This window comes from Lagopus leucura, unplaced genomic scaffold, assembly GCF_019238085.1.
Source record: "Lagopus leucura isolate 7727_CA_CO unplaced genomic scaffold, USGS_WTPT01 Super-Scaffold_100001, whole genome shotgun sequence".
NCBI classification, from domain to species: Eukaryota; Metazoa; Chordata; class Aves; order Galliformes; family Phasianidae; genus Lagopus; species Lagopus leucura.
The window spans coordinates 49,025,261-49,051,136 of NW_024962262.1; the positions used below are offsets into that span (position 1 = coordinate 49,025,261).

At 44.1% G+C, this 25,876-nt stretch overlaps 1 protein-coding gene across 2 annotated transcripts in view; it reads left to right on the forward strand.

Moving 5' to 3' along the window:
- Positions 1-2,712: 2,712 nt before the first annotated feature.
- GABRA5 (gamma-aminobutyric acid type A receptor subunit alpha5) overlaps positions 2,713-25,876 on the forward strand; it is a 51,416-nt gene continuing 28,252 nt past the window's right edge. For both annotated transcript variants that reach the window (XM_042867385.1, XM_042867386.1), the window contains exons 1-4: positions 2,713-2,798; positions 10,348-10,469; positions 11,965-12,032; positions 12,109-12,329. In XM_042867385.1, the coding sequence (XP_042723319.1) occupies positions 2,713-2,798; positions 10,348-10,469; positions 11,965-12,032; positions 12,109-12,329 (497 nt within the window). The remainder of the gene's footprint in view (positions 2,799-10,347; positions 10,470-11,964; positions 12,033-12,108; positions 12,330-25,876) is intronic.

The window sequence follows — 25,876 nt, forward strand, 5'->3', positions numbered from 1 at the left end:
AGCACTGTTCTCACGTTACCTATATGGAGATGTGAACACTTGATGACAGAAAGCGACTCACTGTAAGAAATCTGATATTTAAACACTCCCAGGCAGTAATATAGGAGAAAAGCTCCTGTCGATTCGTGCTGCCTCTTCCAGCTGTTTTTGGGCTCTGACAGGATTCATTCACGACTCTGTATCCACCCGTGAAGCTTGCTGTAAGGATCCTGTTTTAGCACAGGGGTTGGACTCAATGATCTCCAGAGGTCCCCTCCAATCCCTGACAGTTCTGTGATGCTGTGGTCACCAAGGAAAGAGGAGGGGACCAAAGTGTGGCTCTGCACCTCAGAACATCCACACATCATTGCCTAAGAACAGCATCAAGCCACAAATAGAGGATTTGAACCCCAGGGGGCATCCTGCAGGGCAGGGAGCTGCTCATCCCCTCCTGCCTTCAGCGGTGGGATCCATTCCTTGGAGGTTTTTGATAGATCTAAGAAGACAGACGGTACAGTGAGCTGCAGGGCTACCTGAAGGAGGGACATCGCCTCACTGAAGTGTTATTTCCAAGTACAGCCACGGTGGTGAGGCAGTGGCACAGGCTGCCCAGGGGGGTGGTGCAGTCACCATCCCTGGACGTGTTCCAGAACCGTGTGGATATAGCACTGAGGGTCGTAGTCAGTGGGCATGGTGGGGATGGGCTGACGATTGGACTGGGTGATCTTTTCCAATCTTAATGATTCAATGATTCTGTGATATTTATCACAGGTAATGCAAAATGCTGAGTGCACCTCAGGTAACCTAGAGGAGTCAGGACTGTGCTGTAGCCATGGTACCCAGCCCATCATCATAAAATCATATAACCATAGAGTGGCCTGGGTTGAAAAGGACCACAGTGATCATCTGGTTTCAACCCCCTGTTATGTGCAGGGTCACCAACCACCAGACCAGGCTGCGCAGAGCCACATCCAGCCTAGCTTTGAACGCCTCCAGGGCTGGGGCATCCACAGCCTCCTTGGACAACCTGTTCCAGTGCATCACCATCCTCTGTGCTTGTATTGCTTGGACAGCTCAACATTCAGATAACCCAAATCACACCTCCTACCCAAACCACACGTGTGCCTGGTGCCGCACTTGCTGCAGAGCCCCCTGCACAAAGCAGTGGAGCAGTGAACCCCTCCTTGCCCCGTTCAGCCACCACCGCGTCCCCGCATGCATCCTGAAACCCAACCCAACGGTGCCGTAACACTGGTGCTGTCAACAGGCCTAGAACGGCGTAGCCCAGGTGCTCTGCCTACAGAAGACGAGTAAGCTCACGGTGTCTATGCCCATCCACACGCCCATAAGCCCGCATCCAGGTGTGTGCGGGAGGACGAGGAGTCCCGCCCCGCCCACGCCTTCACTGTCCGCAGCCCCGGGCCGTGCCGTGCCGTGCCGAGACCCCCGGGGTCGGGCGCGCCCCGTGCACCCACCGCGCTCCCGCTGCCGGGCTGCGCGCGGGGGCGGCGCGGGCGCGGCGCTGCGGCGGGGCCGCGCCTAGCAGCGGCGGGAGAGGCAGCGGCGCCGCTCCCGCTCCGCGCCGCAACTTTCAGGCCAACGCCACCCCCTCGCCCTCGAACCTCGCGGGTAAGCGGCGGGACCCGAGTCCGGCCCGGGAGAAGCGGACGGACCCTCACAGAGCGGCCGCAAACTTTGGGAACGCGGGGAAGGGGCGCGTCGTGCGGGCAGGTGCGGGCGGGCCGGGGCTGAAGCGACTGCGGGGAGCAGCTATCCAGGACCCCGGTGCGGTGCGGTGCGGTGCGGTGCGGAGGCAGCAGGACGCGGCGCGGGGCAGCGGCGCGGGGGTGGCTGTGCGTTCGGGCCGGGGGAGCAAGTTGTGGAGCGGGGGTATGGTGTGGTATAGGGAGCGGGTGGCAATGGCATGCGGTTCCTTCCGGGATTTAGTGGGGAGTGAGGGGGTCTTTGGGTTTGGTTTTTATTTTTGCCTTTTTTTTTTTTTTTTTAAATAATAATAGGGCACAGAGGAAAACGGTAGCACACGATGCTGAGATCGGTGGTGTGGTGGCTGAGGCAGGTACCCGAGGAGCAGCAGGCACTGGAGCAGCTTCGGTGATAGCAGGAGGTTCCCGTGCCTTTGCGAGGAAGGTCACTTTTGACACCCCCTACCCCCCCCCCCCCCCCCCCCCCCCCCCATTTTTTTGCGAAGCCGTGCATCAGCAGCGTGGATTCCAAGAAGCAGTAGGTGTTTCTTGGCATTTTCACTGGGATTTTGGAAAGGGAAGCCGGGTAGTTAATGGGAAAAGATTGCGACGGAGCACGGGGATGCGGAGGCTGCATACAGCCCTGGGTTTGCAGACGTGGGGAAGTTGTCGAGATGGGGAAAGGGTCGGAAGCGGCACATGGAAAATGGTGACTATGCCTTCTGTGACGAACGAATGGAAAGCAAAAGTGGGCCACCAAGAATTTTCCCTGTTTTGCAGTTTGCTGTCAGCAGAAGGTAAAGCATGTCCTTGCCAGTATAGAATTTTACATAAACAGCTGATGTTTACATAAGCCTCCATAAGTTTGTGAGAAACACAGGGAGCAGAAGACATGGTGTTGGCTGAGCCCGGCCGTCCTGCTGCTCCGACCTGTGATAATTTCTCCTTTTTGCATTGTTGCAGAGTGAGACCAAAGTGAGCAGCTGCACCTTCCCCCAAGCAACCACCTGCGTTACGCATCTCCTCTGGAATGGACAATGGAACGGTCTCTGGCTTTATCATGATCAAAAACTTCTTCCTCTTCTGCGTCTCCATGAGTTTAGCCGGCCGCTTCGGGTAAGTTGCCAATTATGTTTGGATTTTTGCTGTGGCTTTTGGAAGGAAATGAAAAGCTTTGGCTCCATGCGGTGTGGAGCAGCAGAACAAAACAAGCCAGCTTTGCGTTTGATCTGAACGTTGCGGTGTTGCGAGAAGAGGGGTGGGTTGCTTTCCTGCTCCACCTCAGCATCTCATACTGCTTCTGTAGGAGGGCTTCTGTAGGGGGGGACGTGGAGAGCTTGGACGGGGCCTGGGTGATCTGAGCAGGGCACAGCACAGGCAGTGCTGCGCAGCAGGACACAGGGTGTGCTCTCGGCTGGGTCAGACTCCAGCACTGGGACATCTCGGAGGGACAGCTGAGTTGGAAACTTGCTGAGATAACCAGAAATTGCACTTCTCAGAAGCGTGTAACAAGGAATTCCGTTTCCTGATTTTGCTGTAGATGCTGTCTTGACGGTGACATTCAGAAATACTATTGTGAAATACTCCTACGATTGTTCTTCAATAAACAGAAAAGCAGAAACCCCCTAGCTATCCATTTCCCCTAAACCTAGAGATCCTATGGACTTCTCAAAATAAGAATGTGCCACTGAGAAGCATTTAGCAAGTGCCCTGGAAACGTAGGTTGGTTCTTTTTTTTTTTTTTTGTGGAGGAGAACAATTATTTATGATTTCACTAGAAGAAAGAAATGAATCCTCCCCGTGTGCTGATTCACAAGCATGCCCATCAGTGCCTTGCTAGAAGGTACAAAATGGAGATGCAAATCAGCTTCTGGTTTCAATTAAAATGTTTTTTTTCCAGATTGGAACTGGAAGAAAGACCAGAATTTGAAAGATGTCTGTCTGTACTGTAAACAGGACTGAGCCCTCTCTTCAGTGTATGCCTTGTGCAGTCCTACAGTGAGCACAGTGCCGTGTCTGAGCAGCTGCAGACCTGCACACCGCAGGGAGGGCAAAGAGCTGCAGTCCACTGTGGGCATCTTGGAATAGCTGGAGTGTGCTTTCACTGCAGCCTAGGGCAAAACTCCCACTGGGCTTTCTAGCAGAAATGGAGAGGACTAAGATGGTGTGGGACTGGTTGTCCCTTGTCTTGGCATGGCAGGGATTTAATAAAGTATTCTCACATTGAGAAAACTGTACGGGCTGTAACCCTTCCTGACCTTCCTTCATCCCAGCAGAAGGTTTCAACTGCAGTAGTTTGGCAAGACATTTTTGGTGCGGGGTTTGTCTACCTTGTAACTGCATTACTCCTCTAAGAGAAGAACAGATATGCAGTACTGCAGAACAGAGGGCCTAACTCTCCCTTTCAACTTCAGGTAAACACTGAATCCCAGTCCTAAGTAGGTATCCTCACGGCCCATAACCTGCCAGAGGACAGCTAGAGGAATCTAGGACATTTGTTTTTGTGAGTTATCCAAAAGCTGCTGTGCACTAAAATGAGATCATCATGTAACTGCCCTCCCACCCCCCAATTTCTGATCTCGTAATTTTAGTCGGGGCCTGCAGAGATAAGCAGCTCCAATTCACTGCACCACTCACACGCTGCCTTAGGGCTGAATTTTGACCCTTCTCAAAAGACAGAGGATGCTCCAGCGCTTCTGTTTCGGAGGCAGAAGCAGTTTCAGAGTGTAATTTGCTAAGTGCTTTGGGACTGACTCTTCAGGACAGAGCGGTACAATTTGCATGTAGGCTGCTTTATTAACTGCTACCATCCAAAATCTAATACTGATAATACTTGCTGTTGCTATCAGATTATTTTTTATTAGCTTCATCCACGTTTGAATTGCCCTGCTACATTTCAGTGCTTTTAGCAGTGTGCTAAACAAAAGTGATTGGTCAAATGGCCACAAATTAGACACAAAATACAGTAGGGCATTACAGATGAGGGCAGAGATTTGTTTACAGTTCTCTGTAGTCATTCCATGATTATATTAAATCATAAATACAGTGTTTGCTGACATAGCCAAAGCCACCTTTGGGGATTCTGATGCACGATGCCTGGTAAAATAAACAGGAATTATGTATCTCAGTCTCCTAGGCTACTTCAGAAATCTCAGCAAAAGTCTGTGATTAACGGTTAACATAAATGTGGAATGACTACTGAGTGCTATCCCCATCAGTAGGCTGTAGAGAAAGAAAGACTGTAGGCATTGTTGTAAAAGTTATTTAAAGAAAAGTCACTGAATCAAACTTTCAAGACATAGGTTAAAGGAGAAGAGTATGCGACCCCCACTATTCTTGTTGCCTAACAATTTTACGACCCCACTCTGCGTAACAAGTCCAGCACAGGTTGAGGCTTTTTCAGGCTTCTGTGATTTCAGCCTGGAGTTGCATAATGTTGTGAGGAGCTAAGATATGCTACTGAAGTATTTCAAGATAGTTGTCTTGAAGGTGAATATTTGGAATACAGTAGACCAGACTAAACTAGAATACAATAGAATAGCTCAGATGGAAAGGACCTACAAAGATCATCAAGTCCCACTGCCTGACCAGGGCTAACCAAAAGTTAAAGCATATAGCACTTAGGCAGTAATTTGAATCATTAGAAATAAATTATAATTGTGAAGAATGTTTTCAGATGAGATGAGAATCTGATTTCTTCCATCTGTTTGACATGAAGGGTTGCATTGAATTCAGTCGTGTTTCATGTCTGCAAGGTAGGATCATACTGCCAATAGCAAGCAGGAGGTGGGTGCTCTCCTGCCATCAGGTCAGAGGAAAAACAGAATATTTGGATTTGAGTTTCTGCAAGATTACTGTGGTGATGTGGTGATTCGTGGTGAGGCAGAGCACCTTGGGTTGAGCACCCCATGGGTAGGATCCTGTCCTGGCAGAGGGGTGCAGTGACACTGCTGAGCACCCTGCCCTGTGTGGGCTGTCAGGATAGGTGACTGCTGTGGATGAGCAGGAAGATGTCCCACATGCCTGGCCCTGTGCCGGCCCTCCCTGCTGCACACTGGCTCTTCGTTGCCAGCCCCAGGCTGCCCATGGACATCCCTCTTGACGTGCTGGCAGCACGCTCTCCCTGCGCATGCTTGCATTTTGTCATGCAGTTTCAGGAATCTGTCCGAGAGCTGAACCAGCAGGGACGGATGTTGTTGGTGTAACCACAGATCAGCTACCATCTGCTAATAATATTTGCAATTGTAGAAACATGGGAAGCAGAAGATTGCAATTAAACGTAGCTGTAGCCAACGCAACACGTCTCTGCTCGTGGTGAGACTCTTGCTGTGGCAGCTTGGTGGTTTCACATACTTTCCCATTAGCTCACTGCCCTTATCACTGAGAACATAATCCTACTATTTAGGCTAAGCATACCTCCCCTTCAGCTCGTGGCATTTACTTCACATTGGTCTCTGCAGCACTGAGCAGCTAGTTCTGCTGGTTTACGCTTGCTGAGTAGTCACAGATGCTAGGGAGCTCTTCCTCATATTTTTAAGACTAATTTTCTGTAAATTATCATATGCTTACATGGTTGTGCTCATCCATTTATGTTTTGTATCCTGTTTTTTCTTTCTTCAGTGGCTCCAGATAACTTTATGAACCCATCAGCCCAATTCAACAAATGGAAAAACGGGTTTGCTAGAAATGCTGAGAGGAGGCAGGTGGAGGTTCACCCTTCTGCCCATCAGAAAGCTGCCCGTGAGCCTGCATTTTGGCAGCCTGGAAGCACAGGGGGTGTTGGGAGGTGCTGAAATGGATGTTAAGGTGCCAGGGGGTGAAGGTGATAAAATGTTACCCCATGGGAAACAGGCTTTCATCACAATGCTCACAGAAGGCTTGTACTTAGAAGGCTGTGAAGTACAGCTCTTGGTGAATAAAAAAACGTCATTATTCTTAAAGAATCTCTAGGGACCATTGAAGTTTCATTATTTTCAGTCAGTCCTCTCCCATATTCTGATCTTTTGTGGAAGAATTGAGGTTTTGGTGCACAAATTCACAAAACAATATTGGCATTTTCAGATCTCAAGAATCGGTGACAAAGGGATGGTGAGATGCTCACTTAGAGAAATGAATCTATTTCCTTTGATATCTGGCCAGCTGACAGTATCCAGAAGTGTGCAAATGGATTCTCCACCATCTTCTACATAAACTGCTGATTTGTCTTGAGGCCTGGTATAATTCCTAATCCTATTGAAGCAAGTTCTTGTAAACTTTATTCTTAGAGAGAAAAAAATGCAGCTTTCAATCGCAAAGTACTCCTCAGTTATTTCTTTAGTGTCTCTCACTTAAAAAAAAATGTTTTGGAAAAATTGTGAAGTGTCTGTAGTCTGTTTTCCTCTTATTACAACAGAACTATGAATAGAACATGACACGATTTTGACTAGATGGCAAAAAAGGCAATGATTAAAATGGTAAGCGATGAACTCATCAGAAGAGGTAGCTGAGCATTTTTAGAGTTAGTGGATTTTACTCTGATGGCTCTTTCTGTAGCTCTGATGGCTCTTTCTGTAGCGTATGATTTTTTCAGTCACCCTGAAACTGCAATATTAAATAAATGTAATGAGAAGTATTCCTGGTTGGTTTAGTTTATGTTCAATACCGAGCTTTAAATTTAATTATCTTTGAATATTCTTAGCATCTTCGAAGGTTCTTTCCTAGGTTTATTTTTACTCCATAACTGCAAACATTCCCTTAAAAACATTTTTGGTTGCAACAAGAAGATAATGTGCTTAGCTACCAATTTTTATGATAAAACCTAGTCTTCATGCATGTGGAAATAATTGGTTTAAGATATCACCTGTGTTCTCACTACTCGTAGAGCTACAGTATCTAATATAAAACAACGTATGTAACTTTGCCAGTACAGTCTTAAAGCTCTTACGTTGTAAAAGGCAACTTCAGCATTTACATCGAAATGAGAATTGCTATTTTATAAGCAATCTCAGGAATACACACAAAATGCTAACTTTTCTGTGAAATAAAAAGCAACATTTGCATTAATGGCAAACAGTAATCCATCTACAGACAGAACTTCACACAATACTGACATTTCTCTGAAAGTCAGCATCAGATGCCGTCTTTTTCGGGTAAAGTGATCTGCCAAATCTAAATTGGATTGCTGTTTTGCAGATGAAGTGCTGACTTTTTATGAGTCTTCATCCTAGTCACTTCCCCAGCTTTTTTTATCTATTAATTAGATTTTTCTGTGAGCTATACAAAACTATACACATATTTCAGTACTTAGGGTGTGTATAGTGTTGTGGTGAAATGTCTATAGCCAAGACAGAACAAAGCACCATCAATTACTTGTATTATTGGAGAGGTTATGAGAGCTAGTTGTATTTTGTCCCATCCCTACGAAAATAGTTCAATGGAAATCTTCTCTCTGAGCTGAATTGGTGTTGAATTCAGATGTGAGCACTAAAAATAACAAGCTTTTTCAAGAGCAGAGAAACTAGTGAAGCTTTGTATGCTACGTGCCTGGCACTGTACCTTTACAATAATCCCTGCTCCATATTTGCCATCCCTTGTTCCCATCGCCCATTGCACCACCTGTCTTTTACCTCTGCAGTCCATTTCTCCCTGTATCTTTCCTAATTGCCTGCAAATCTCCTCTGTATCTCTTAATTAGCAGAGAGGAGGTGGGCTGATTTTGCTGAGGCTGTTTTTGAGCTACATACGTGCTGACTGGCCCAGTCAGCAAGCCAGAGGGAATAGATGGCTGCTGACCTCCCATTTTTACTTAATGAGGCATTAATTTAGATCGCTCTCCCCTTGTCTAGTCACTGCTTCTCGTGAAACTTGTGGAAATGAAATGAAGTTTGATCTCTCTGCCTCTCTGTCACGTGCATTGGAAAGTGGGAATGGATTCCTACGTTGATGCGGTGGAACAGGCAGACAGCATGATGCATGTCTCTTTCTCTTGAGAAAAAGGCTAAAAAGAAATGAGAAAAGTTTTAAACAGTGCTTTTACCAAAGCATTAATTATGATAGCTGGAGAATCTGTGATAGTTTCATCTCCTGTCCTTTTTTGTTAGACTGTCGCTTGTAACACTCAGTAGTGAGCTCATTCGATTATGATTGACAAACAGTGTAGTATTTGTCTTGAATGGCTTGGCATATCAGGCAGGATGTCTAATGTGTCTTTAATCATAGAATCATTAAGGTTGAGAAAGACCATTAAGATCATCTACTCCAACCATCAACATCCCTACCATTCCCACTGACCAAGTCCCTCAGTGCCACATCCACATGGTTCTTGAACACCTCCAGGAACAGTGACCATCACCTCCCTGTGCCACTGCCTCACCGCTCTTTCTGAGAATAAATTTTTCCTTAATAGCCAGCCTGAACTTCCCCTGCTGCAACTTAAAGCCATTTCCTCAGTGCCAACATCCCCTGTGCTGTGAGGATCACTTCTGGTCAAGTGTTTCCTCATGATTTGGTGTTTTTAGAAATCATACTAGCTCCTTGCTCCCCTTTCCTGAGAGGCTTTGCAATCCTTTCTTTTTTCAGCAGAAGCACACAAGATGTATTGGGGGACAGATGCACGACTGGGTCTGACTGGGAGGGGCTGTGTGACCACCAGCATGAGGCAGACCTTGTGTCCCCAAACAGTCTGCACCAAGAGTGATGTGGGTGTCAGCAAGGTCCTGTTAGTGTAAGCCTTGTGAAGGGAAAACCAGGTTGAAGTCCTTTATTTTTCTTCTTATAAATCCAGTTTTGCTAGGTAAGTATAATGCATATTTTACAAATGTTCTGCAAGGCAATGTATTCAGAGGAGTGCTTTGAGACTCTCTACTTAATTATAGATTTATTTCCCTGCTGACTATTAGTAAATAAACACAGATTTTATTTATTTTGTAAACTCTGGGTCACTCGGTCACAATGAGTTCAGATTGAGTGTAAGTGATCTCTGTCCCTTGACAGGGTGCTTAAGATGGTGTGTGGTTATCAGCAGAGTGATGTGCCCTTTGTAGCAGATGAAACATTTGTTGGCAATTTCAGTAGAGACTTAAACTTGAATCAAACACTGAGTCTGAGCAAGCTTTCCATCTGAAGCACTCATTGCTTGCTGCAGGTGAAGTATTTTTATTGATAAACTTGAGGTAAGCAAAACCATTAGTAACCACAGGATTCTCTTGAATGAAAATAAAATGGTGCTAGAAGTGCAAGTTCCAGTTGTGCTGTGGGAATCCTTGTAGGTGCTTTTCTGTAAGCCAGCTTCAGATCTGAGCCATGACACCTGAGCAGACAAGTTATGAATTAAACATGGTAATATTTTTCTGGCTTGAAGGTCAATATCTGAAACACTTCTTTCTGTAACTCACTGAAATAAAGAATTCAGATCAAGAGCAGAAGAAAACAAACCTGGCCGAAACCTTATGGAATGAGGCCCACTACATGCTGTTATTATTTGCGTACTACAAGGAGGGAAACTAAATAATGCAGAGGAGAGATGAGGAATGAAGAACTGTGGGTTTCATTCTGCAGTATTCCTTTCAGGAAAAAACAAGGAGCAGGTGAAATGAGAGGGGAGGCAGACTCTTGTCATGAAGTTTCCACATGACGCCCCATGATGTTAACAGCTTTTGATGAGTCTCTTTTCTTTCGCATGAAACAGCTTATCTCAAACGCCAACAGCACCAGGAAAAGAGGACACCAATGATAACATTACCATCTTCACCAGGATCTTGGATGGCCTGTTGGATGGCTACGACAACCGGCTGCGCCCAGGACTAGGAGGTAGCAGAGCTGGGTGGCTGTGGCAGTGAACGTGCAAGCGGTGGTCATTGACCCCTTGCCACCCTCCCACAGAATCACAGAATCATGGAATCATTGAGGTTGGAAAAGACCTCTTAAATCATCTAGTCAACTATCCCTGTGCCAACCGTATTGCCCACAAAACTATGTCTCTGAGCAGGGCACCTGCTATCAGCAGAGCCTTGACAAGGGGGATGGGTTTCATTAACCAAACAGGGCCCAGAAAGTAGACTTGTCTTTGGACAGGCAGAGCTCTGTGCAAGAATAACTGAAGGCTTTTTCTGTTGGTCGTGTGAATCATTTAAGTTGAGTGAGGAGAGCATGTATGATGCCTGCTTTCTGTGACTGAATACAGTTTGGATTTCTTTTCTCTCTCTTTTAAGGTGAGCGAGACAGGGTGCTATCAGGTTGCTGCAGGGTTCCCTAGCTGGTCAGCATGTATAAAATTATGCCAGTGACAAGAACCTCTGTTAAAAACAGAACCCCAGACCTCCTGTATTTAGACAGCTACAGCAAAGCTCTATTGATACATCATTTCAATAACCTCTACAGCAGCTATTTTAAAGCTGTAACATGTGAGTAGTTACTTGCCATCCTAACCCTGTTGAGCCCTCTCTCAGCACTCTTTCCTCCAGATTTCTCTCATCTTCTACTCATGTGTAAACCATCTGTTATGTTTCTTCCTCGCCCTTTTTTAATCCAACTACCCCCACCCCTTCCTCTTATGAGACCAACACATTGCTTTCATTCCTTTCTCTCCTTTTCCTCTCACTTTACACGGAGATGCTTGAAAATAGGGCTCAGTGCTCCCATCTTATGTAATGAACTTCTGAAATTTCTAGGAAGCTATGCCTATAGTTCTCTAGGTCTCCCTTTGGGCCTCTGCCCTGCGGACTCTTAGGCTGTCTCTTGGCATTCCTCTAGCAGCATGCTTGGCCTCGGAGTCTAAAGATTTCTTTGTCAGCTTTGTGACCAATATGCCTTTTGGCCTTTAGTTCAGGCCTCCCTCTAGATCTCTAAGGCTCTATACCAGCCTCTAGGTGTCTTGGCCTCGAAGCCTCAAGGCGCTCCTCTGGGCTTCAGGCTTGAGTCTTGAAAATCTGGGCAGTAGAACTAATTCCACCTAACTTTGAACAACTGTAGTACAGATGTCTGCCATCAAGCAAACCAGCCCGGTAACTGGAGGGAAAAAGCCTTTCCAAGGTATACTTACCCTATGGCCAATGTTGAAAGTGAGGTCAGGGGAACTGCAACCTTGAAGGGCCCGTTTCATTCCAGTGATCATAGGGAAAGAGCCTGGGCTCTCAACGGTTGATATTTGCATTTGATCAGGGATGAAATGTCTCTTTAAACATTTTCTTAATTTCAAGCGTTTGGGGATTTTGGAGTGATTCAGAAGTTGTTAAAAGAGAAATGCATCAGAAGCACGAACTGCATCTTAAAGCAATTACTGACTCAGAGTCTATATTTGTTGCAGAGAGAATAACTCAGGTGAAAACAGACATCTATGTTACCAGTTTTGGCCCGGTGTCAGACACAGAGATGGTAAGTTCTAGCACATGGCTTCCGACTCACTTGTGTTTACTGACCCTATGGTAACCTGCTTGTTTCTTTGTGCAAGGAATACACCATAGATGTGTTTTTCCGACAAAGCTGGAAGGACGAAAGGCTTCGATTCAAAGGACCTATGCAGCGTCTCCCTCTCAACAACCTGCTTGCCAGCAAAATCTGGACGCCAGACACTTTTTTCCACAACGGCAAGAAGTCTATTGCTCACAACATGACAACACCAAACAAACTTCTGCGCCTTGAGGATGATGGCACTCTGCTGTACACAATGAGGTAACACCCTGGATTCACTTATTCTTATGCAGTTTCCCGGGTAGATCTGCAAATTCAGGAGGGAAGCGTGGCACTTGCCCCACCCACAGCAGAGCCATGCAACCAGTCATTCGCAGATATTAATATGAATATCAAGAAAAGAGGAAAACGTAATCACTGCCTACAAGTACCAATTAATTTGTAGCTTCTGAATACTGCTGGTGCTTAGATATTTCCTTTGATTAAGTGAAAAACATACTCTCAACAGATTCGATGATTCTGTTCATCTTTTTTAGTGCAGATCTGTTCCCTCTTACTGTTTGTGTTTGTAGCTGCAGTGCTAATTGCAGAACTGTCCGAAAGGCCACACAGACTGGCATCTTGTTCTGGGGCACTACAGTTTGAACCCTTGAAGCTTTTGTTATTACTTTCTCTATTTCACTAATTGTTCTAAAAGGCAAATCATCACAGGGATAAATGAAGTATGCTAGAAGCGCTGAGGAGCTGTTTTAGCAAGTATTTTCCTGAAAACAAAGCTGGCAGTACACTGTCAGAGGACAAATTTGCATCTGAGTTCTTCAGGGTTCTTCAGGTTGACTAGAGGATACTGTCAGGCTTCATCATTGCATAACCTAGATATTATATATAATATCAGTGACATTAGAGGATTGTCTGAAGTTCTTCTCAGGCCAAATCCCATGTCAGTATATGGCGATTTGCTCATTAAAAGTAATTAGGCTGTAGTAATTAAGACTTTCATGTACCTTCAGCAAAGTCTTCTCTGAGAGTGTAGTCATATAGAGAACACTTGAAAAGAGATGAAAGAAAAAACCTACTACTCTAAGCTTGTCTGATAGGAGGCCTGTAGTCTGATAGGAGCACGAGTTCCATCAGAGTGTCTGGGGAGCTGGCATTAGGTCCTGGGGTGCCTAGAAATGAGGATTTTGAGAACTTGCCCCCCAGTGAAGGTAAGCACTCCTATCCTGGCTGTGGGGCTGGCTGTTTAGGGCTAGTAGAGTTTTGGGGGGCTTTAAGTTGTTAATGTTTGTTTGGTTCAGGAATTACATTTCTGTATGGAGGCACCTAAATGTTCTTAAGGTTTATTTCAGATGTTTTGGTCCTGATTATTTACTTATTTGTTATTTGACCCTATTGTTAAATCCCTTCCCTTGAATGGAACAGAGGAAAAGAGATACAGGAGATGTAAGGTATCCTTAAGTACATCCTTACAGCTTTAGATAATCACATTTGTAACTGCTCAACTGCTGAAAAAGCTAAGAGGTGATACAGGTCACATTAAAAAGAAGGAAAAAAGAGCTCACTTTCTCTTCTGCTATACATATTGCTGTTTTTTCTCATGGTTTTTGCTGAATTAGTGATCGCTGCAATAGAATCATAGGACCACTAAGGTTGGAAAAGGCCTTTCAGATCATCTAGTCCAACCATCAGCCCACCCCCACCATGCCCACTGACCATGTCCCTCAGTGCCACATCCACACAGTTCTTCAACACCTCCAGGGACGGTGACTGCACCACCTCCCTGTGCAGCCTGTGCCACTGCCTCACTGCTCTTTCTGAGAAGAAATTCTCCCTAATATCAAACCTGAACCTCCTCTGGCACAAGTTGAGGCCATTACTTCTTTTCCTATCACTGTTACCTGGGAGAAGAACCAATCCCCACCTTGCCACAACCTCCTTTCAGGTCACTGTTGAGAGCAATAAACTCCTGAATCTACATGAGGATATGCATACATGTTTAGATTAATGAAAGTCAAAATTACTATAAGAGAAACCTGTTTCAAAAAAAAAGTTGGTAACTCTTGCCTTAAAAGCAGCCCCACTGCAGCCAGGGCTCCCTTTGTGCACCCCCAAAGACTGCCACTGATGCGTTTCCTGATGATTTTTAAGCAAGTAACAGAGACACCTAAAGAAACAGAACAAGACCTGAGCAAGCTGCCGTTGCCTCTCAGCTGCTCTGTGGAAGTAGCTCTGTCAGGGAGTGGTAAAACCAGAGCCATAGGCTGTGTGCGTACCAGAGAGAAGGCTGCCCTGCTCCAGCAACATTTGGACTTGGTTCAGATGTTTTTGTTGTCCTGCTACATGTCTTTACCAAGCAACCTCGTTTTATTGGCTCATAACCCAGGAGGCAGCAAAAGAGATGAGGAGGCCTCAGGCAGCCTTACCCCCCCTTCTATGAAGAGCCTGGGGATTTGTGTCGCAGACACTCTCAAAATGTTAGGTTAGGGCTTCTTGAGATTTGTGTTTTTTGTAGGCTACAGGAAGATGCAGAATACTTTTGTAGCCTAAAAAACATGAGACAATTTTATTTTTTTTCTTTTTGTGTAGAGTATTCAGTGTGGGTGTGCATGTGTATGGAAATAAATTCCAACTAACCATGCTGTATGTGATAAGAAATGGAGCGCAAAGCTTTTTAAATAGCTTCCTTTCCACTATTGCAAGTAATAACTTTTTAAAAATAAAAGAGTTTACATCCTATTCTGTTCAAACTCACACTGAGAGGCTGCTGTGATAAGATGTGGGGAGCTGTGCTGCCTTCAGGATCATGGTCTGTCTTGGTGGGCAGTTCATCAGCAGTAGTGGTGCTGTGCCAGGAGGCAGTGGAAGAGCCTGACCTGACTGTGCAGCATGGCTGTGACCTGTGCTTAGCCCCTCAAGCAGATCTTGACAGAGATATGGCTGCTCAGTGCTGCCAGAATGGCATTTCTTGAGAAATTAGAATGCGGGGCGCAGGGCTTCTTGTCTTAGCAGCAGTGCGCTGGTGAAGGATGCTGGACCTCAGCTGGGGCATGAGCCTTGTGTTCTGCAGGTCCCACCCCACTCACTTGGCTCACAGGATCTGGAGATGTGGAGACAGCCCTCCGTTAGCTCTTCATCCCCCTCATTTCCAAGGAGGAATTGTGAGCTTCCCAGACTGTACGTAGGAGTAATCTGTGCCGGGAGGATTGGACCCTCTGTCATTGACAAAGATGCCTGAATTGCTTTTGCAACCTCGCATCTGGCTGCCTGAATGAAGAGGAGGAGAGCAGCTGAGCCAATGTTGACCCTCCTCTTATTTGACTTCCAAATATACGAGTTTGATCAGCTGAGCAAACTTTCAGCTCTAGCACTTGGCAGTACATATATTTTCATGATAAATGTGTTTACTTATAAAGAGAACTGATTTTTTTTGCATGTTGCATTCCATGATTTGTAGTCTAGGTCAGGAATTGGTAGGATATATTTTGCTGTAGAACCGCAATAAATATGCTTCTGTAACGTACAGTTTTAAAACTCTTCTGCCTGAACATAAGAACACAATGTGCTCTTTAGATAGATTTCATAAACAGCAATATTATCTGCGGAGAATAGCTTAATAGTTCTGATTGTCTTTGATTTTGGTAGGCCTTATCTCTTCTATTTTGTTGGTTTACAAATGATATGCCACTGAATTGAGTGTTGCAAATTCTTTCTCTGCCCCTAGAGGGGAGTGTTGTCTGCAGCTCCGTTTTCAATCATCTATTCCGTAAGAGCGCTGTGGTAAAGGGTCCGTATTTCACTCATCTGTATAGAAAATGGCTTTGTGAAGGCAGGCAAAAATGTTATTCTTCTGTTCCTTCAAATGCTTGAAAAATATTTAGATTATCTGAGTCGGGAAATAAATGCTATTAAAAGCATAAAGCTCATTTGTTCCTTAAAACTACTCTGTTTCAAGGACAGTGGTTTAAGCAGACCTTTCAAGCTAAGAGAATTCAACTGTCTCAGTGAGCAGCTTTTCTGTACTCAATGGGGGATGACTGTAAAAATTTCAGCTTTGATAAACTTTGCTGTAGAACACTGGAAGAATGCCTTTTTTTTTTTTTTTTTTTTTTGGCCAGAAATTGTGTGGAGCAGATGATGTTTGCCTTTGGAACATAACTGAGCTTTTGGCCAGTAGTTGATAGACAACTGAACTTGATTTTTTTTTCAGCTTTTAGATGCTGAACACTCTTTTAATCTCATGATAAGGGCTAAGCTCCTTGGAGTCCAATTCTTACGTTCAGTTTGAATGGAACCAGGCCACCTTTGCTACCTCTAGGTATCTAAACATCTGCCATAATTTGGAATTTTAACTGTCACATGGTCGTGTGTGTGATGTATGTGCAAATAGATTTCCTCTTTATTATTACAACAATTGAAGGCTGCCAGAGATTCTAGCTGTGGTTACATTTATATCATGGAATTATGGAATCACAGAATAGCTTGGATTGAGGGGGACTTTAAAATCCACTTGGCTCCAACCCCTGCCCTGGGCTGGGGTTGGTCCCACCCAACTCAGGCTGCCCAGGTCAGCCTGGCCTTGAGTGCTTCCAGGAATATGTTGCATTAAGCTGCATCTGCATAATTTACTGGCTTGAGACCGCAGACATTTGTCTGTATGGTTAAGAAACTACCAAAATCTTTTGTATGGCTCCAAAATTCATTTATCTTTACTGTTTGTGGAAGTCATTTAAAATTCAGTGTTGTGTAGATGAGCCACTTGATGGCAGCATCAGCATGCTGCTGGGCATTCTGAGTGGATGCATAGTTTGCCTAGCTGGAATTGCTAGTTCCTGTGTTAGCACTCAGCATTAAAATTGCATGTGCAAGTTTACACGTGTTCTGGATGTGTGTTAGCACACAGTCTGCTCTTCTATGAAACATTTCCATAGCAAGCTGGTAATTTCATACTGTAGATCTCTTGACTATAACATCAACTAACAGGAAGATGCAGTGCTGTTTTCAAGGCTTACATTGGGAAAGTCAGGTTTTGTTTGCTTGTTTTGATTTTTTATTTTTAGGGAAAAATAGTCATGTGAGAAATATGTGGGTTTGCAAGCACTGGTGGTGCCAGAAAGTGCCCTTTCCCAGATGGAGATTTGCTTGCATGGCCCTGAGTGAGGAGTGACCAAAAAATCTATACTTTAAAAAGAGATGCTAATCTTCAGTCAGCCTTCTAGATGAGAACATTTCTGTTCAAATTGTGCGTGTTGTTCTTACTTCAGAAGGAAGGTCTCATTTTTGCATCCATTTATATTTACAGAAAAGGATCTGGCAATGCTTTGGGCATTGTATAAATATTACTAAACTAATTGAGAGCTATTACAAATGTACATTTCCTTTCAGTGTATTAAAGACCTGCTGCCTCTGCTTTCCTATTCAAACTTCAAAAAGCCTGAAGCTCGAAGAAAAAAAAAAATAATTTCTTCACTTTGGGCTGAAGCTTGCAGAGTGGTGAAAAACAACTATGATGCCATGGACTCTCAGCTGCTTATCATCAATTCAGATTTTGACAGAGGAAGAGAAAATCGGGATATACAAAGTGAAAGGCCCTCCCCTGAGGACAGTGTATCAGCAGGATTCTTGTTTTAAGACCACATATATCAATTCTAGTTTCTCTGTTTTTAATGCACATTGCCCCATTTCTCAAAAGTTGTTCTTCAAGGAACTGAGATTTTTTGTTGCTTCAAAAATCCAGAGGTGAAATTACCCGCAGGGAGGGAAGGGCACAGGAGGAGGCTGTGATGTAACATGTTAAAAATGAGAAATTATTATCTGCTCAAATATAGTCCCTATGAAGAGTGTAGGACAGTAGCCTATTCTGCTGATAACAGAGGTGGGCAGAGCCCTTCTGAGGCCTTCATCACAGAGACACAAACTCTCACAGCAAGGGTAACATTGATTAAAAGACAAAACCCAAACTGGACCCAGTCCATCTTTGGATAAGGGAGATGTGTGGCTGGACTTTGAGGGGTTACAAAAGATCTAGCTTCAGTTTTAGCTCTGTATTGAGCACAGGAGCCATTCTATCTTTCTGTTGGGGGCAGCAGGTACAGTTTCTGTCCAATTTCTAATTTTTAACAAAGAATCAGGACAAATATCAGTTGTTTCTGCAGACAGGGTGACCTGAAACTATGTCTGTGGGTGGAAAGGAGGGGATGACGTAACAGAGGAAGGAGTGGAGTCATGCCCTTATGGCTATCCTCCAGGTATTCACAGCTTCATTGGTGACCCTGTCTTTGCCCAAATCGTTGGACAGGTCACAGGTTCTGTGAGCAGAGCTTTGGGAGTACCTGATAGGTGTGGAGGAATTGCTTTGGTTACTCTTGTCTTTTTTATCACCAAGAGAGCAAAACATTGCAGTGAACTCTCTCATCATTTCACTTAAGCTGAAATTAAAATCTTCATCTGCCAAAGTGGAAATACCATCCCCTGAAGTACAGTTATGTTTGCACTGAAGCTGCCAGTGAGCGATCTGTAACACAGAGTGGCAGTGCACGGTTGGGATCCTCCTCAGCTAATTTCATTCGTCTGTAATGTTGATGGCTGCAGCTGAGTCTCTTGGCTCAGAATTGCTCCCAGCACAAAGAAGGGAAATTTGAAAGAAGTTGGTTGTCTCCACTGTTGTAGATATTTCCTTCAGTGTGAAAGATGCTTATTTCTCTCCACTCTTTGAGGGGGTTTCTATTTTTTTCATAGCTTCAAAAAAAAAGGATCCTGGGAATGCTACTGTTGGTATCTATGATTAGTCACATGAATCCCATCTTATCTGCTTATTTCCACTGGTGTTTTCCACCCTCATGCTCATGTAGTCTGGAGGTTGGCACTGTGTAAGCTGAGAAAAGCTATGGAATGTTCTGGGCAGCAGCTGATCCTCTAGCTGTGTTGTGAAGAACTTGCAGTTTCCTCTTCATGCAACATAAAGCTGAAGGCTGTGCAAGTACAGAACATGTGAGCACACTTAAATTGGGTTCACTCCTCCACTTTTGTCTAGGTGGGTGTAGGAGGGAATATATTATACCTTAGGAAGAATAAAAGAAATCCCCATAAATTGCAATCCTGCCTTTGGTAGTTTAGATGAAGGGAAAAGACTTTGTATGTATGATAAGAGGAGAGCTGGTGAGGAGAAGGCTATCTAGCAAGGGATGCCAGAGGTCTTGCCTTAGCTAAGAGCTGGGGATCAGGAAGATGCATTTGAGAGTTTGCATATTGTATGGTTTTGGAGAAAATAAGTGTTGAAGGATTTTGAGAATGAGGGTGTTTGGTATTGATAGTCACTCAGAAATAAATGGGAAGTATTGCAAGTTGAGATGAAAGCTTCTTAGGTATAACGTGCTTCAGAATATTTTAGCAGATGAACATATTAGGGTGGAGGAAAAGATGATTCCCGAAGCAACACAATTAACATGTAGGAAATTGATAGTAATTTGCCCTTCTCTGAAGACTTCATCAAATTACTAACACGTATATCAGAATAAAATAATGCAGTAGGCTGGTTTCCTTGTGTAATGTTTCGGAGCTCTAGATGGTTTGTCTGAACCATGGAAGGTAATCAAAGATTTCAGCTTTGTGTTCAGGGCTGCCAAATCATAATCCCTCCTATCTTACCATGTGCATATCAGTCTAGATGTAAGAGAGTCCAAACACGCTGGTACTGCCCATCTGGTCTACCTCATCCCTTATTACTTTCTAAATCTGGCTCATTTGTCTATATAGAAAACAGTGCCTGTATTTTAGTACCTGTCTGTATAAATACAAGTGCTGTGTGATCTGGGAGGAAAGAACATAATGGTTGTGCATCCAGATGACCCAGATCCAAGGGAGGAATGTGTGCCATACTTACAGACAGAAATAGAAGAAATAAAGCCCCTTTGGCCAGTTAGAAAATCTGCACTGATCAAACTGTTTAATTGCCAGTATCAAAATCGGAGGGTGGGTGCACTGTGCCATGTCCATCTTAGTCCTTAGCTTCCGTCTCCTCTGGCATGTGCCACAGTTTCCTGTGCTCTCTTCCTACTCATGTACTTGGATCTTCTACTGAAGGAGGGGCCAGACAATCCCATGTGCAAACCAGGCACTGCTGTCCTTTGCTTGTTCTGTCACCAAATGGGATGATTTTTCCTTGAGAGGTAGTGAGAAGCCAGTACACAACACTACAAAAACAGTTGTATTTCTCTCAGTTAGCACTGGGCCAAACATGCCACTAAAGGGCCGTGCTGCTTAGATGATCGTGACTGAAATGTGTAACGTAGACATGGGGCAATGAGTGGCACATCAAAATGAAGTATGAGTTCATTGAGGTGTTGTTACCCACATCAACAATTGTGTCAGCTTTATTGACATTGCTAGTACTAGTTAGAATTTTTGGTTTTAATTCAAGAATTAAGTAGAAATAGAAACTACTGCAGTAGTGGAGAGATTTGAAGTTCTTCTTCATGGTGTTTAAAGGAGTATTCATCATATATAAGGAACCAGAAGGGAAAGAAAGCTTGGCTGGACCAGGAACTGAGCAACCTGATCTAGCTGTAGGTGTCCCTAAGCACTCTGTTGGTTGTTTCATTGACTTTCTAAGCATCTCTTATACTTAGAGGGTGAACATCTAACTCTGCAGCTGTCTAGAAAGTGTGCTCTGGGCATACAAAGGTAATCCACATGCAGGGAGTGGTAGAGCTTTTGAGATCAGTTCCATCCACCTCTGATCATCTCAGGATGACCTAGTCTTCCACGTAGTTAATCTAGACAATTAAAGACTTGTTCCCTCACTTCCACATAAGCTATGCTAAGAATTAGGTACAGTTAAAATGAGAATTCTGCCAGTCTCACCATGCCTATGAATTACTTACAGACAGTTCACAAAAACTTCAGTTACTGGTGTACTTATTATTCCACAAACCCTTCTCTGTGGCATTTTCAAAGTACATTTCAATGTGAAGTAAAGATAATGCATTCAAGCATCACAGAAAAATTGAAAAAGGGTAGTATCTCGGCTAAGAAGGAGAAATAGGTAAGGACTGAAGTTTTGTTTCACTCCAGCTCCAAGTGTTTGAATTCCTGTGAATCACCAATTTTCTCCCTCTGAGCTATGTTGCAGAAGATCATCTAGTGAGGGGTGAAACTCAGGATGACTTCTACAGTTATCAGTACCAGAACTGAATGTGTATCCATGTCCTAATGCTTCTTCACTGCGTTAGGTAACCCAGCACATCCACATCCACAGTATTCCGTAGAACTGTGTGGAAAGTCCTTCAGAATCATGGCAGGCCTTTGTATATATGCATATAGATATTCATATTAGCATATGTATACACTTAAGGAAAATAACGAGGCACTAGTTACACACACTTTTTCTGTAGGGATTTGAAACAAAACGTTCCTTAAAACCCTTTAGGAGTTATGGTTTGGTTATAAGAATAATGACTGGTTATGGTTTGGTTATGAAAGTGTTCCCATCACAATAGGTGAATGGAGTGAGTAGCTGCATCCTGAGTCAAGGCTAAATGAGTAATTTCACAAACCTAGCATTTACAGTTTGAAAAAGTACAAAGGACTCCATTATTCTGCTATCCATGTGAGTGCACGAGGGCTTATACTGGAAGTGCTGGTGCAGTATGAATTGTTCTGCTGAGGTTCTCTTGGAGCAAATACCTGGTCTGATGCAGCAGTGAAGTTTCTCAGTTTGGGTATGGCTTGGTTGAGGCTCAATAAACCTAGCTCTTTTTGTCATGACTGGGATATGTTGAGATCGGTTGGAGATGAGTTTCAAGTTAACATTTTGCCTTTTCTAAGGAAAATGGTGGTAGCTGGCCTCATACTGGAATGGGGACTTTGAATCTTCACACCCATTCTGGCCCGAGCCCCACAGTAGTTATAAGCTGCCAGCACAGACAAGGCCAGAGCACACTGTTAAAATGCTCCTTTAATCAGGCCAATGGCACAGAAACAGGAACTCAAAAGGCTCAGCTGTTCTGTGGTCTAGGGCAGGCGGGAGAGCTTCATAACTGAGGTACTAATCCCAGTACCTTAGAGCCAACAAAACCTCCCATGCATCAGCTTCATCAGTACCTCCTCAGTTACTCAGCACTTGAGTTAACCTCTCCTAAAAGCCTCTGGTGACATTTCCTTTTTGCTTTCTCCTTCTAAAGCTTTCTCCTTTTTCTTTCCTTTGTTTGCATCCTGGAACTAATATCTGATAAGAAAAAGCAGGTTGCTGTGGCTGTCTGCTCGCTCTCCAGGCAGGTGACTGCCCTCACCTTCCATCTGGCAGCTGTAGATAATACTCCAGAAAGTGTTTTTTGCACTTCCAATGCACCAGAGAGGTGATAACTTTGTTCAGTCTCTCAGCACTTTTCCCAAGAGCAGTAGTAGATGATACTCCTTGCATTGAGAGAAGTACATGGTGGCATCCCTGAACATTCCCTGTCTTTCTCGTCCTCATTCCTTAAATATCTGCGCTTTCAGCCCCTCTTGGGCAACCAGGGGAACAGTGAGAAGCTCCTTGCACAGCCCTGCAAAAGGGTCTTGGGGGACTGCCAATGAGCTCCTGTCTCTCCTTGCAGTACTTCCATTATATATGACTGGGTCTCAAATGTCTCAATTTTATTCCCTTGCTACATCCTAGACTGTAACAACTGTGTTAAAAGGAATGGCCTAGTGGAAGAATTGGCACGCTCAATTCTCCAGCAGAAATGTTTGAAGGTGACTTTTACAAACTGAGGAAGCCTTGCCATGAAGTCTTGCTTTATTTCTTATATGGATATTCATTTCATGCATCTAAAGCGCACCTCGTTGAAACAGAACATTGATAATCACTTTATGTTCTTAAAGAAAAGGCTAGACATAAGTTTGATGAAACTTTGATGTGCAATTATGGGTGATATGTGAAATAATTTGTAGACAGCTTTTTTCTCAAGTAGTTAAGGTGTGCTGTAGGTTTTAGCTGGTTGAACAACTTTTGGATGGCGTAAGCGTTCAGAGCTTTATGAAAGTGGAATTTTGTAGTTATTAAGAAATCAGTGGCTGGAACCAAGATTTCTTACATACTATGGATGAAACTTGGCCCGTTGAAGTCAGGGAGAATTTTACCTTTAACTTCAGTAAAATCAGAGTTTCATCCTCTCATTGTAACAGACCTTTAACAACTACTTATAATCTTGTCAAAAACTCTGTTTGAGTGAAACTTACCCCGTAGGGCTTTTATTAAGACAGAATGATAGTGGAGGAGTGAAGCTTTTAAATATTTCTACTTGAAAGAGCTGTAGTGTGAACGGTGCTGGTGTTCTGACAGTATAACCTTGATGTGGAGATGGTCTGTAGCTCAGGTGACTGCTACAGTGAGCACAGTCAGATTATTCTGGAGTGACTGTATTAAAAGGCTGGTTTATATTTACGTGCCCAGGCCTCCTTTCTCATCCTGCATTAACAGCAATCCGGGAGAAGCTGTGTTGTAATTAGCTGTAAAAAATTGAGTATGCAAGCTCTGACATGGTGCTTGAAACCAATGTGTGCAAATACCACCCCAGCTGATGTTTGCATGAGCAGACCCAGATATCAGGTTCTCTGTGACTCCTGGAGCTATGATCTGATTAAGTACCTTGAGCAGTACACCAAAGAGAAATCTGTATGCAACAACCCATACTTCCAGCCTCGCAGTCATAAGGGGTGGCTGCTGTCTGCTTTTTCTCCTGTATGTTGTAGGAAATCCAGTCTCTATGAACCAAGAGTCAGTTTTGTGGTGCTGTTTTTCAGGTTTGTACATATTAATGAAAAACAACTGCTGTGGGGTGCAGAGCTCTCTGCAGAAATTCAGGGTGATAACCTCTATGCAGTCTATCAAGATTCATGGCTGTGTTGTGCGCTACACGTTGTACCCATATCAGGAAATGCACACCTGGTAAGAGGTAGCCAGGAGAATGTTCACTGAGCATTTTAAAAACACACAAGGGCCTCAATTGTGTGCTTCTTAAATTAAAGTATAACAAAAAGGCATAGCTAGCTCACTTGCTCAAGATGGCCAGGTTAGAAGTGGCCTTAGGATTGGAAAGGTGAGAAGAAAACAAACGTACCAGTATGAAGAGGTAAAGAAAGAGGTTCCTTGCAAAAGGAACTTCTTTCAGAGAACCCGTGCAGTGAAGAGGAAGGCTGCAATCCAGGTGCACTTGCAGCTGCTAAACTCTGTTCTCTTTGCACTGGGCTAGACCCAGGAAATAGCACCTGCAGCATGCTAAGGGACACGCTGCCTATTGCAGGCTGGCAAATTGAGGGAGGGCACAGAAGTTGCCTTGGTACCTGAGACAAAATGCAGCTTCTGAGGCAGGTCTTGGCTGCACAGTACCCTGAAGCTGTGTATGTTACCCTTCCATTTATTGCAGGCAAAAATAGTTCTGGGGGTGGACTTAATTCCATTAGGTCACATTCTCTGTGTATCTTGTCTTCATTTCTCCCCAGTGTCAGCTCAGGAATGTCAACAGCGTCCCTCATTACACATAAGAAATTTTTCCAGAGGCATGTTACAATTCATAAGGCATTCAAGTGAACCAGGTCTTACTCGTGATTCTGCATTGAATCTTCCTTCACTTAGCTTCCCAGCTGTTTTGGGATATGAGAAGGAACATGAGGATTCCTTCCTTGAGATTTACAGATGACCCATGTAGAGTATTGAAGTGTTGTAGAGCTGCAGCCTTTCAAACAAAATATTTGAACCACTGGTATACAAACAGGAAATGGACTGCAGTATAACGTCAGCTTTATGATGGCACTTCGAGCAAAGTTTCTTAACTCAAGAAAATTAAATTTGCAGTACTTAGCACAGGAGATATAACAATGCACTATAAGGATGGCAGGCTGGCTTTCAAGTGCCCATTAGAGTGATTTTTATGAAAAGGATGCAGGTTCTGGACAGGATGCTGCTAGCACCAGATTGTTAAATTCATCCATGTAGCACTCTCTGTGGCTGTGGCTTCGCTGGCTCTGGTGCCCAAGGGCAGTCTCCTCTGCAGACAACTCCATATTTTAGTGATTTTGAAATTTCTTTTACAAAAATAAAGTCCAAGAGCAGTTTTGCCTAAGGGCAGATATCTCAGTCTTTAGTCATTTATTTTCCGTATTGTAGATTTTCTGTCTATTCTCACAAAATGATACATTATCTCTGTTCTGAATTGGACTTCTTTCTTTTCTTTTTACGGTTTCTTATCATTATATCTTATATTGCTGATTACTGTTTGCCTTTTTCCCTTCCTCCCTTCCTGCTTCCCAGATCATCCTCATAATGCCATTTCTAGCCCGCATTGTTATTGCATTTCTGTGTCCTTATTTTGCCATTTCCACATATTGATAGAGCTCCAGAATTTCTGTATGTTGGCAGCAAGTGGACCTCTTTCCCCCAGTTTATTGTCCATGTAGCTTCAATGCCCCAGTAAGGCATCATTGTGTTGTATTGAATTGCTGAATGCTGTGCCATCTGTACCCAGACAGATTGTTACACTTTATGATCCTTTTGGATAGGAGTTCTCATAGCAAGAATACTGACTTTGATGTGGTAGTACGAAGCATGGAGTATCAAAAGTGGGCAGTCTGGGTACACAAGGCTGCTGCAGTAAGAGAGGATGCTTTGGCATCCTGGTGGCAGGGTGTTGAGGCTTTACTTGCAGAATTTTGTTCCTCAAGGGAAGTAGAGAGGAACCAGACCTCCTCTCCTGCAGTGTCCTGTACTACCCCAGCACAGGGCAGCCTTTGGTGCTTTGTGTGTCTCTGTTCAGTTGCCTCTGAGACAGTAA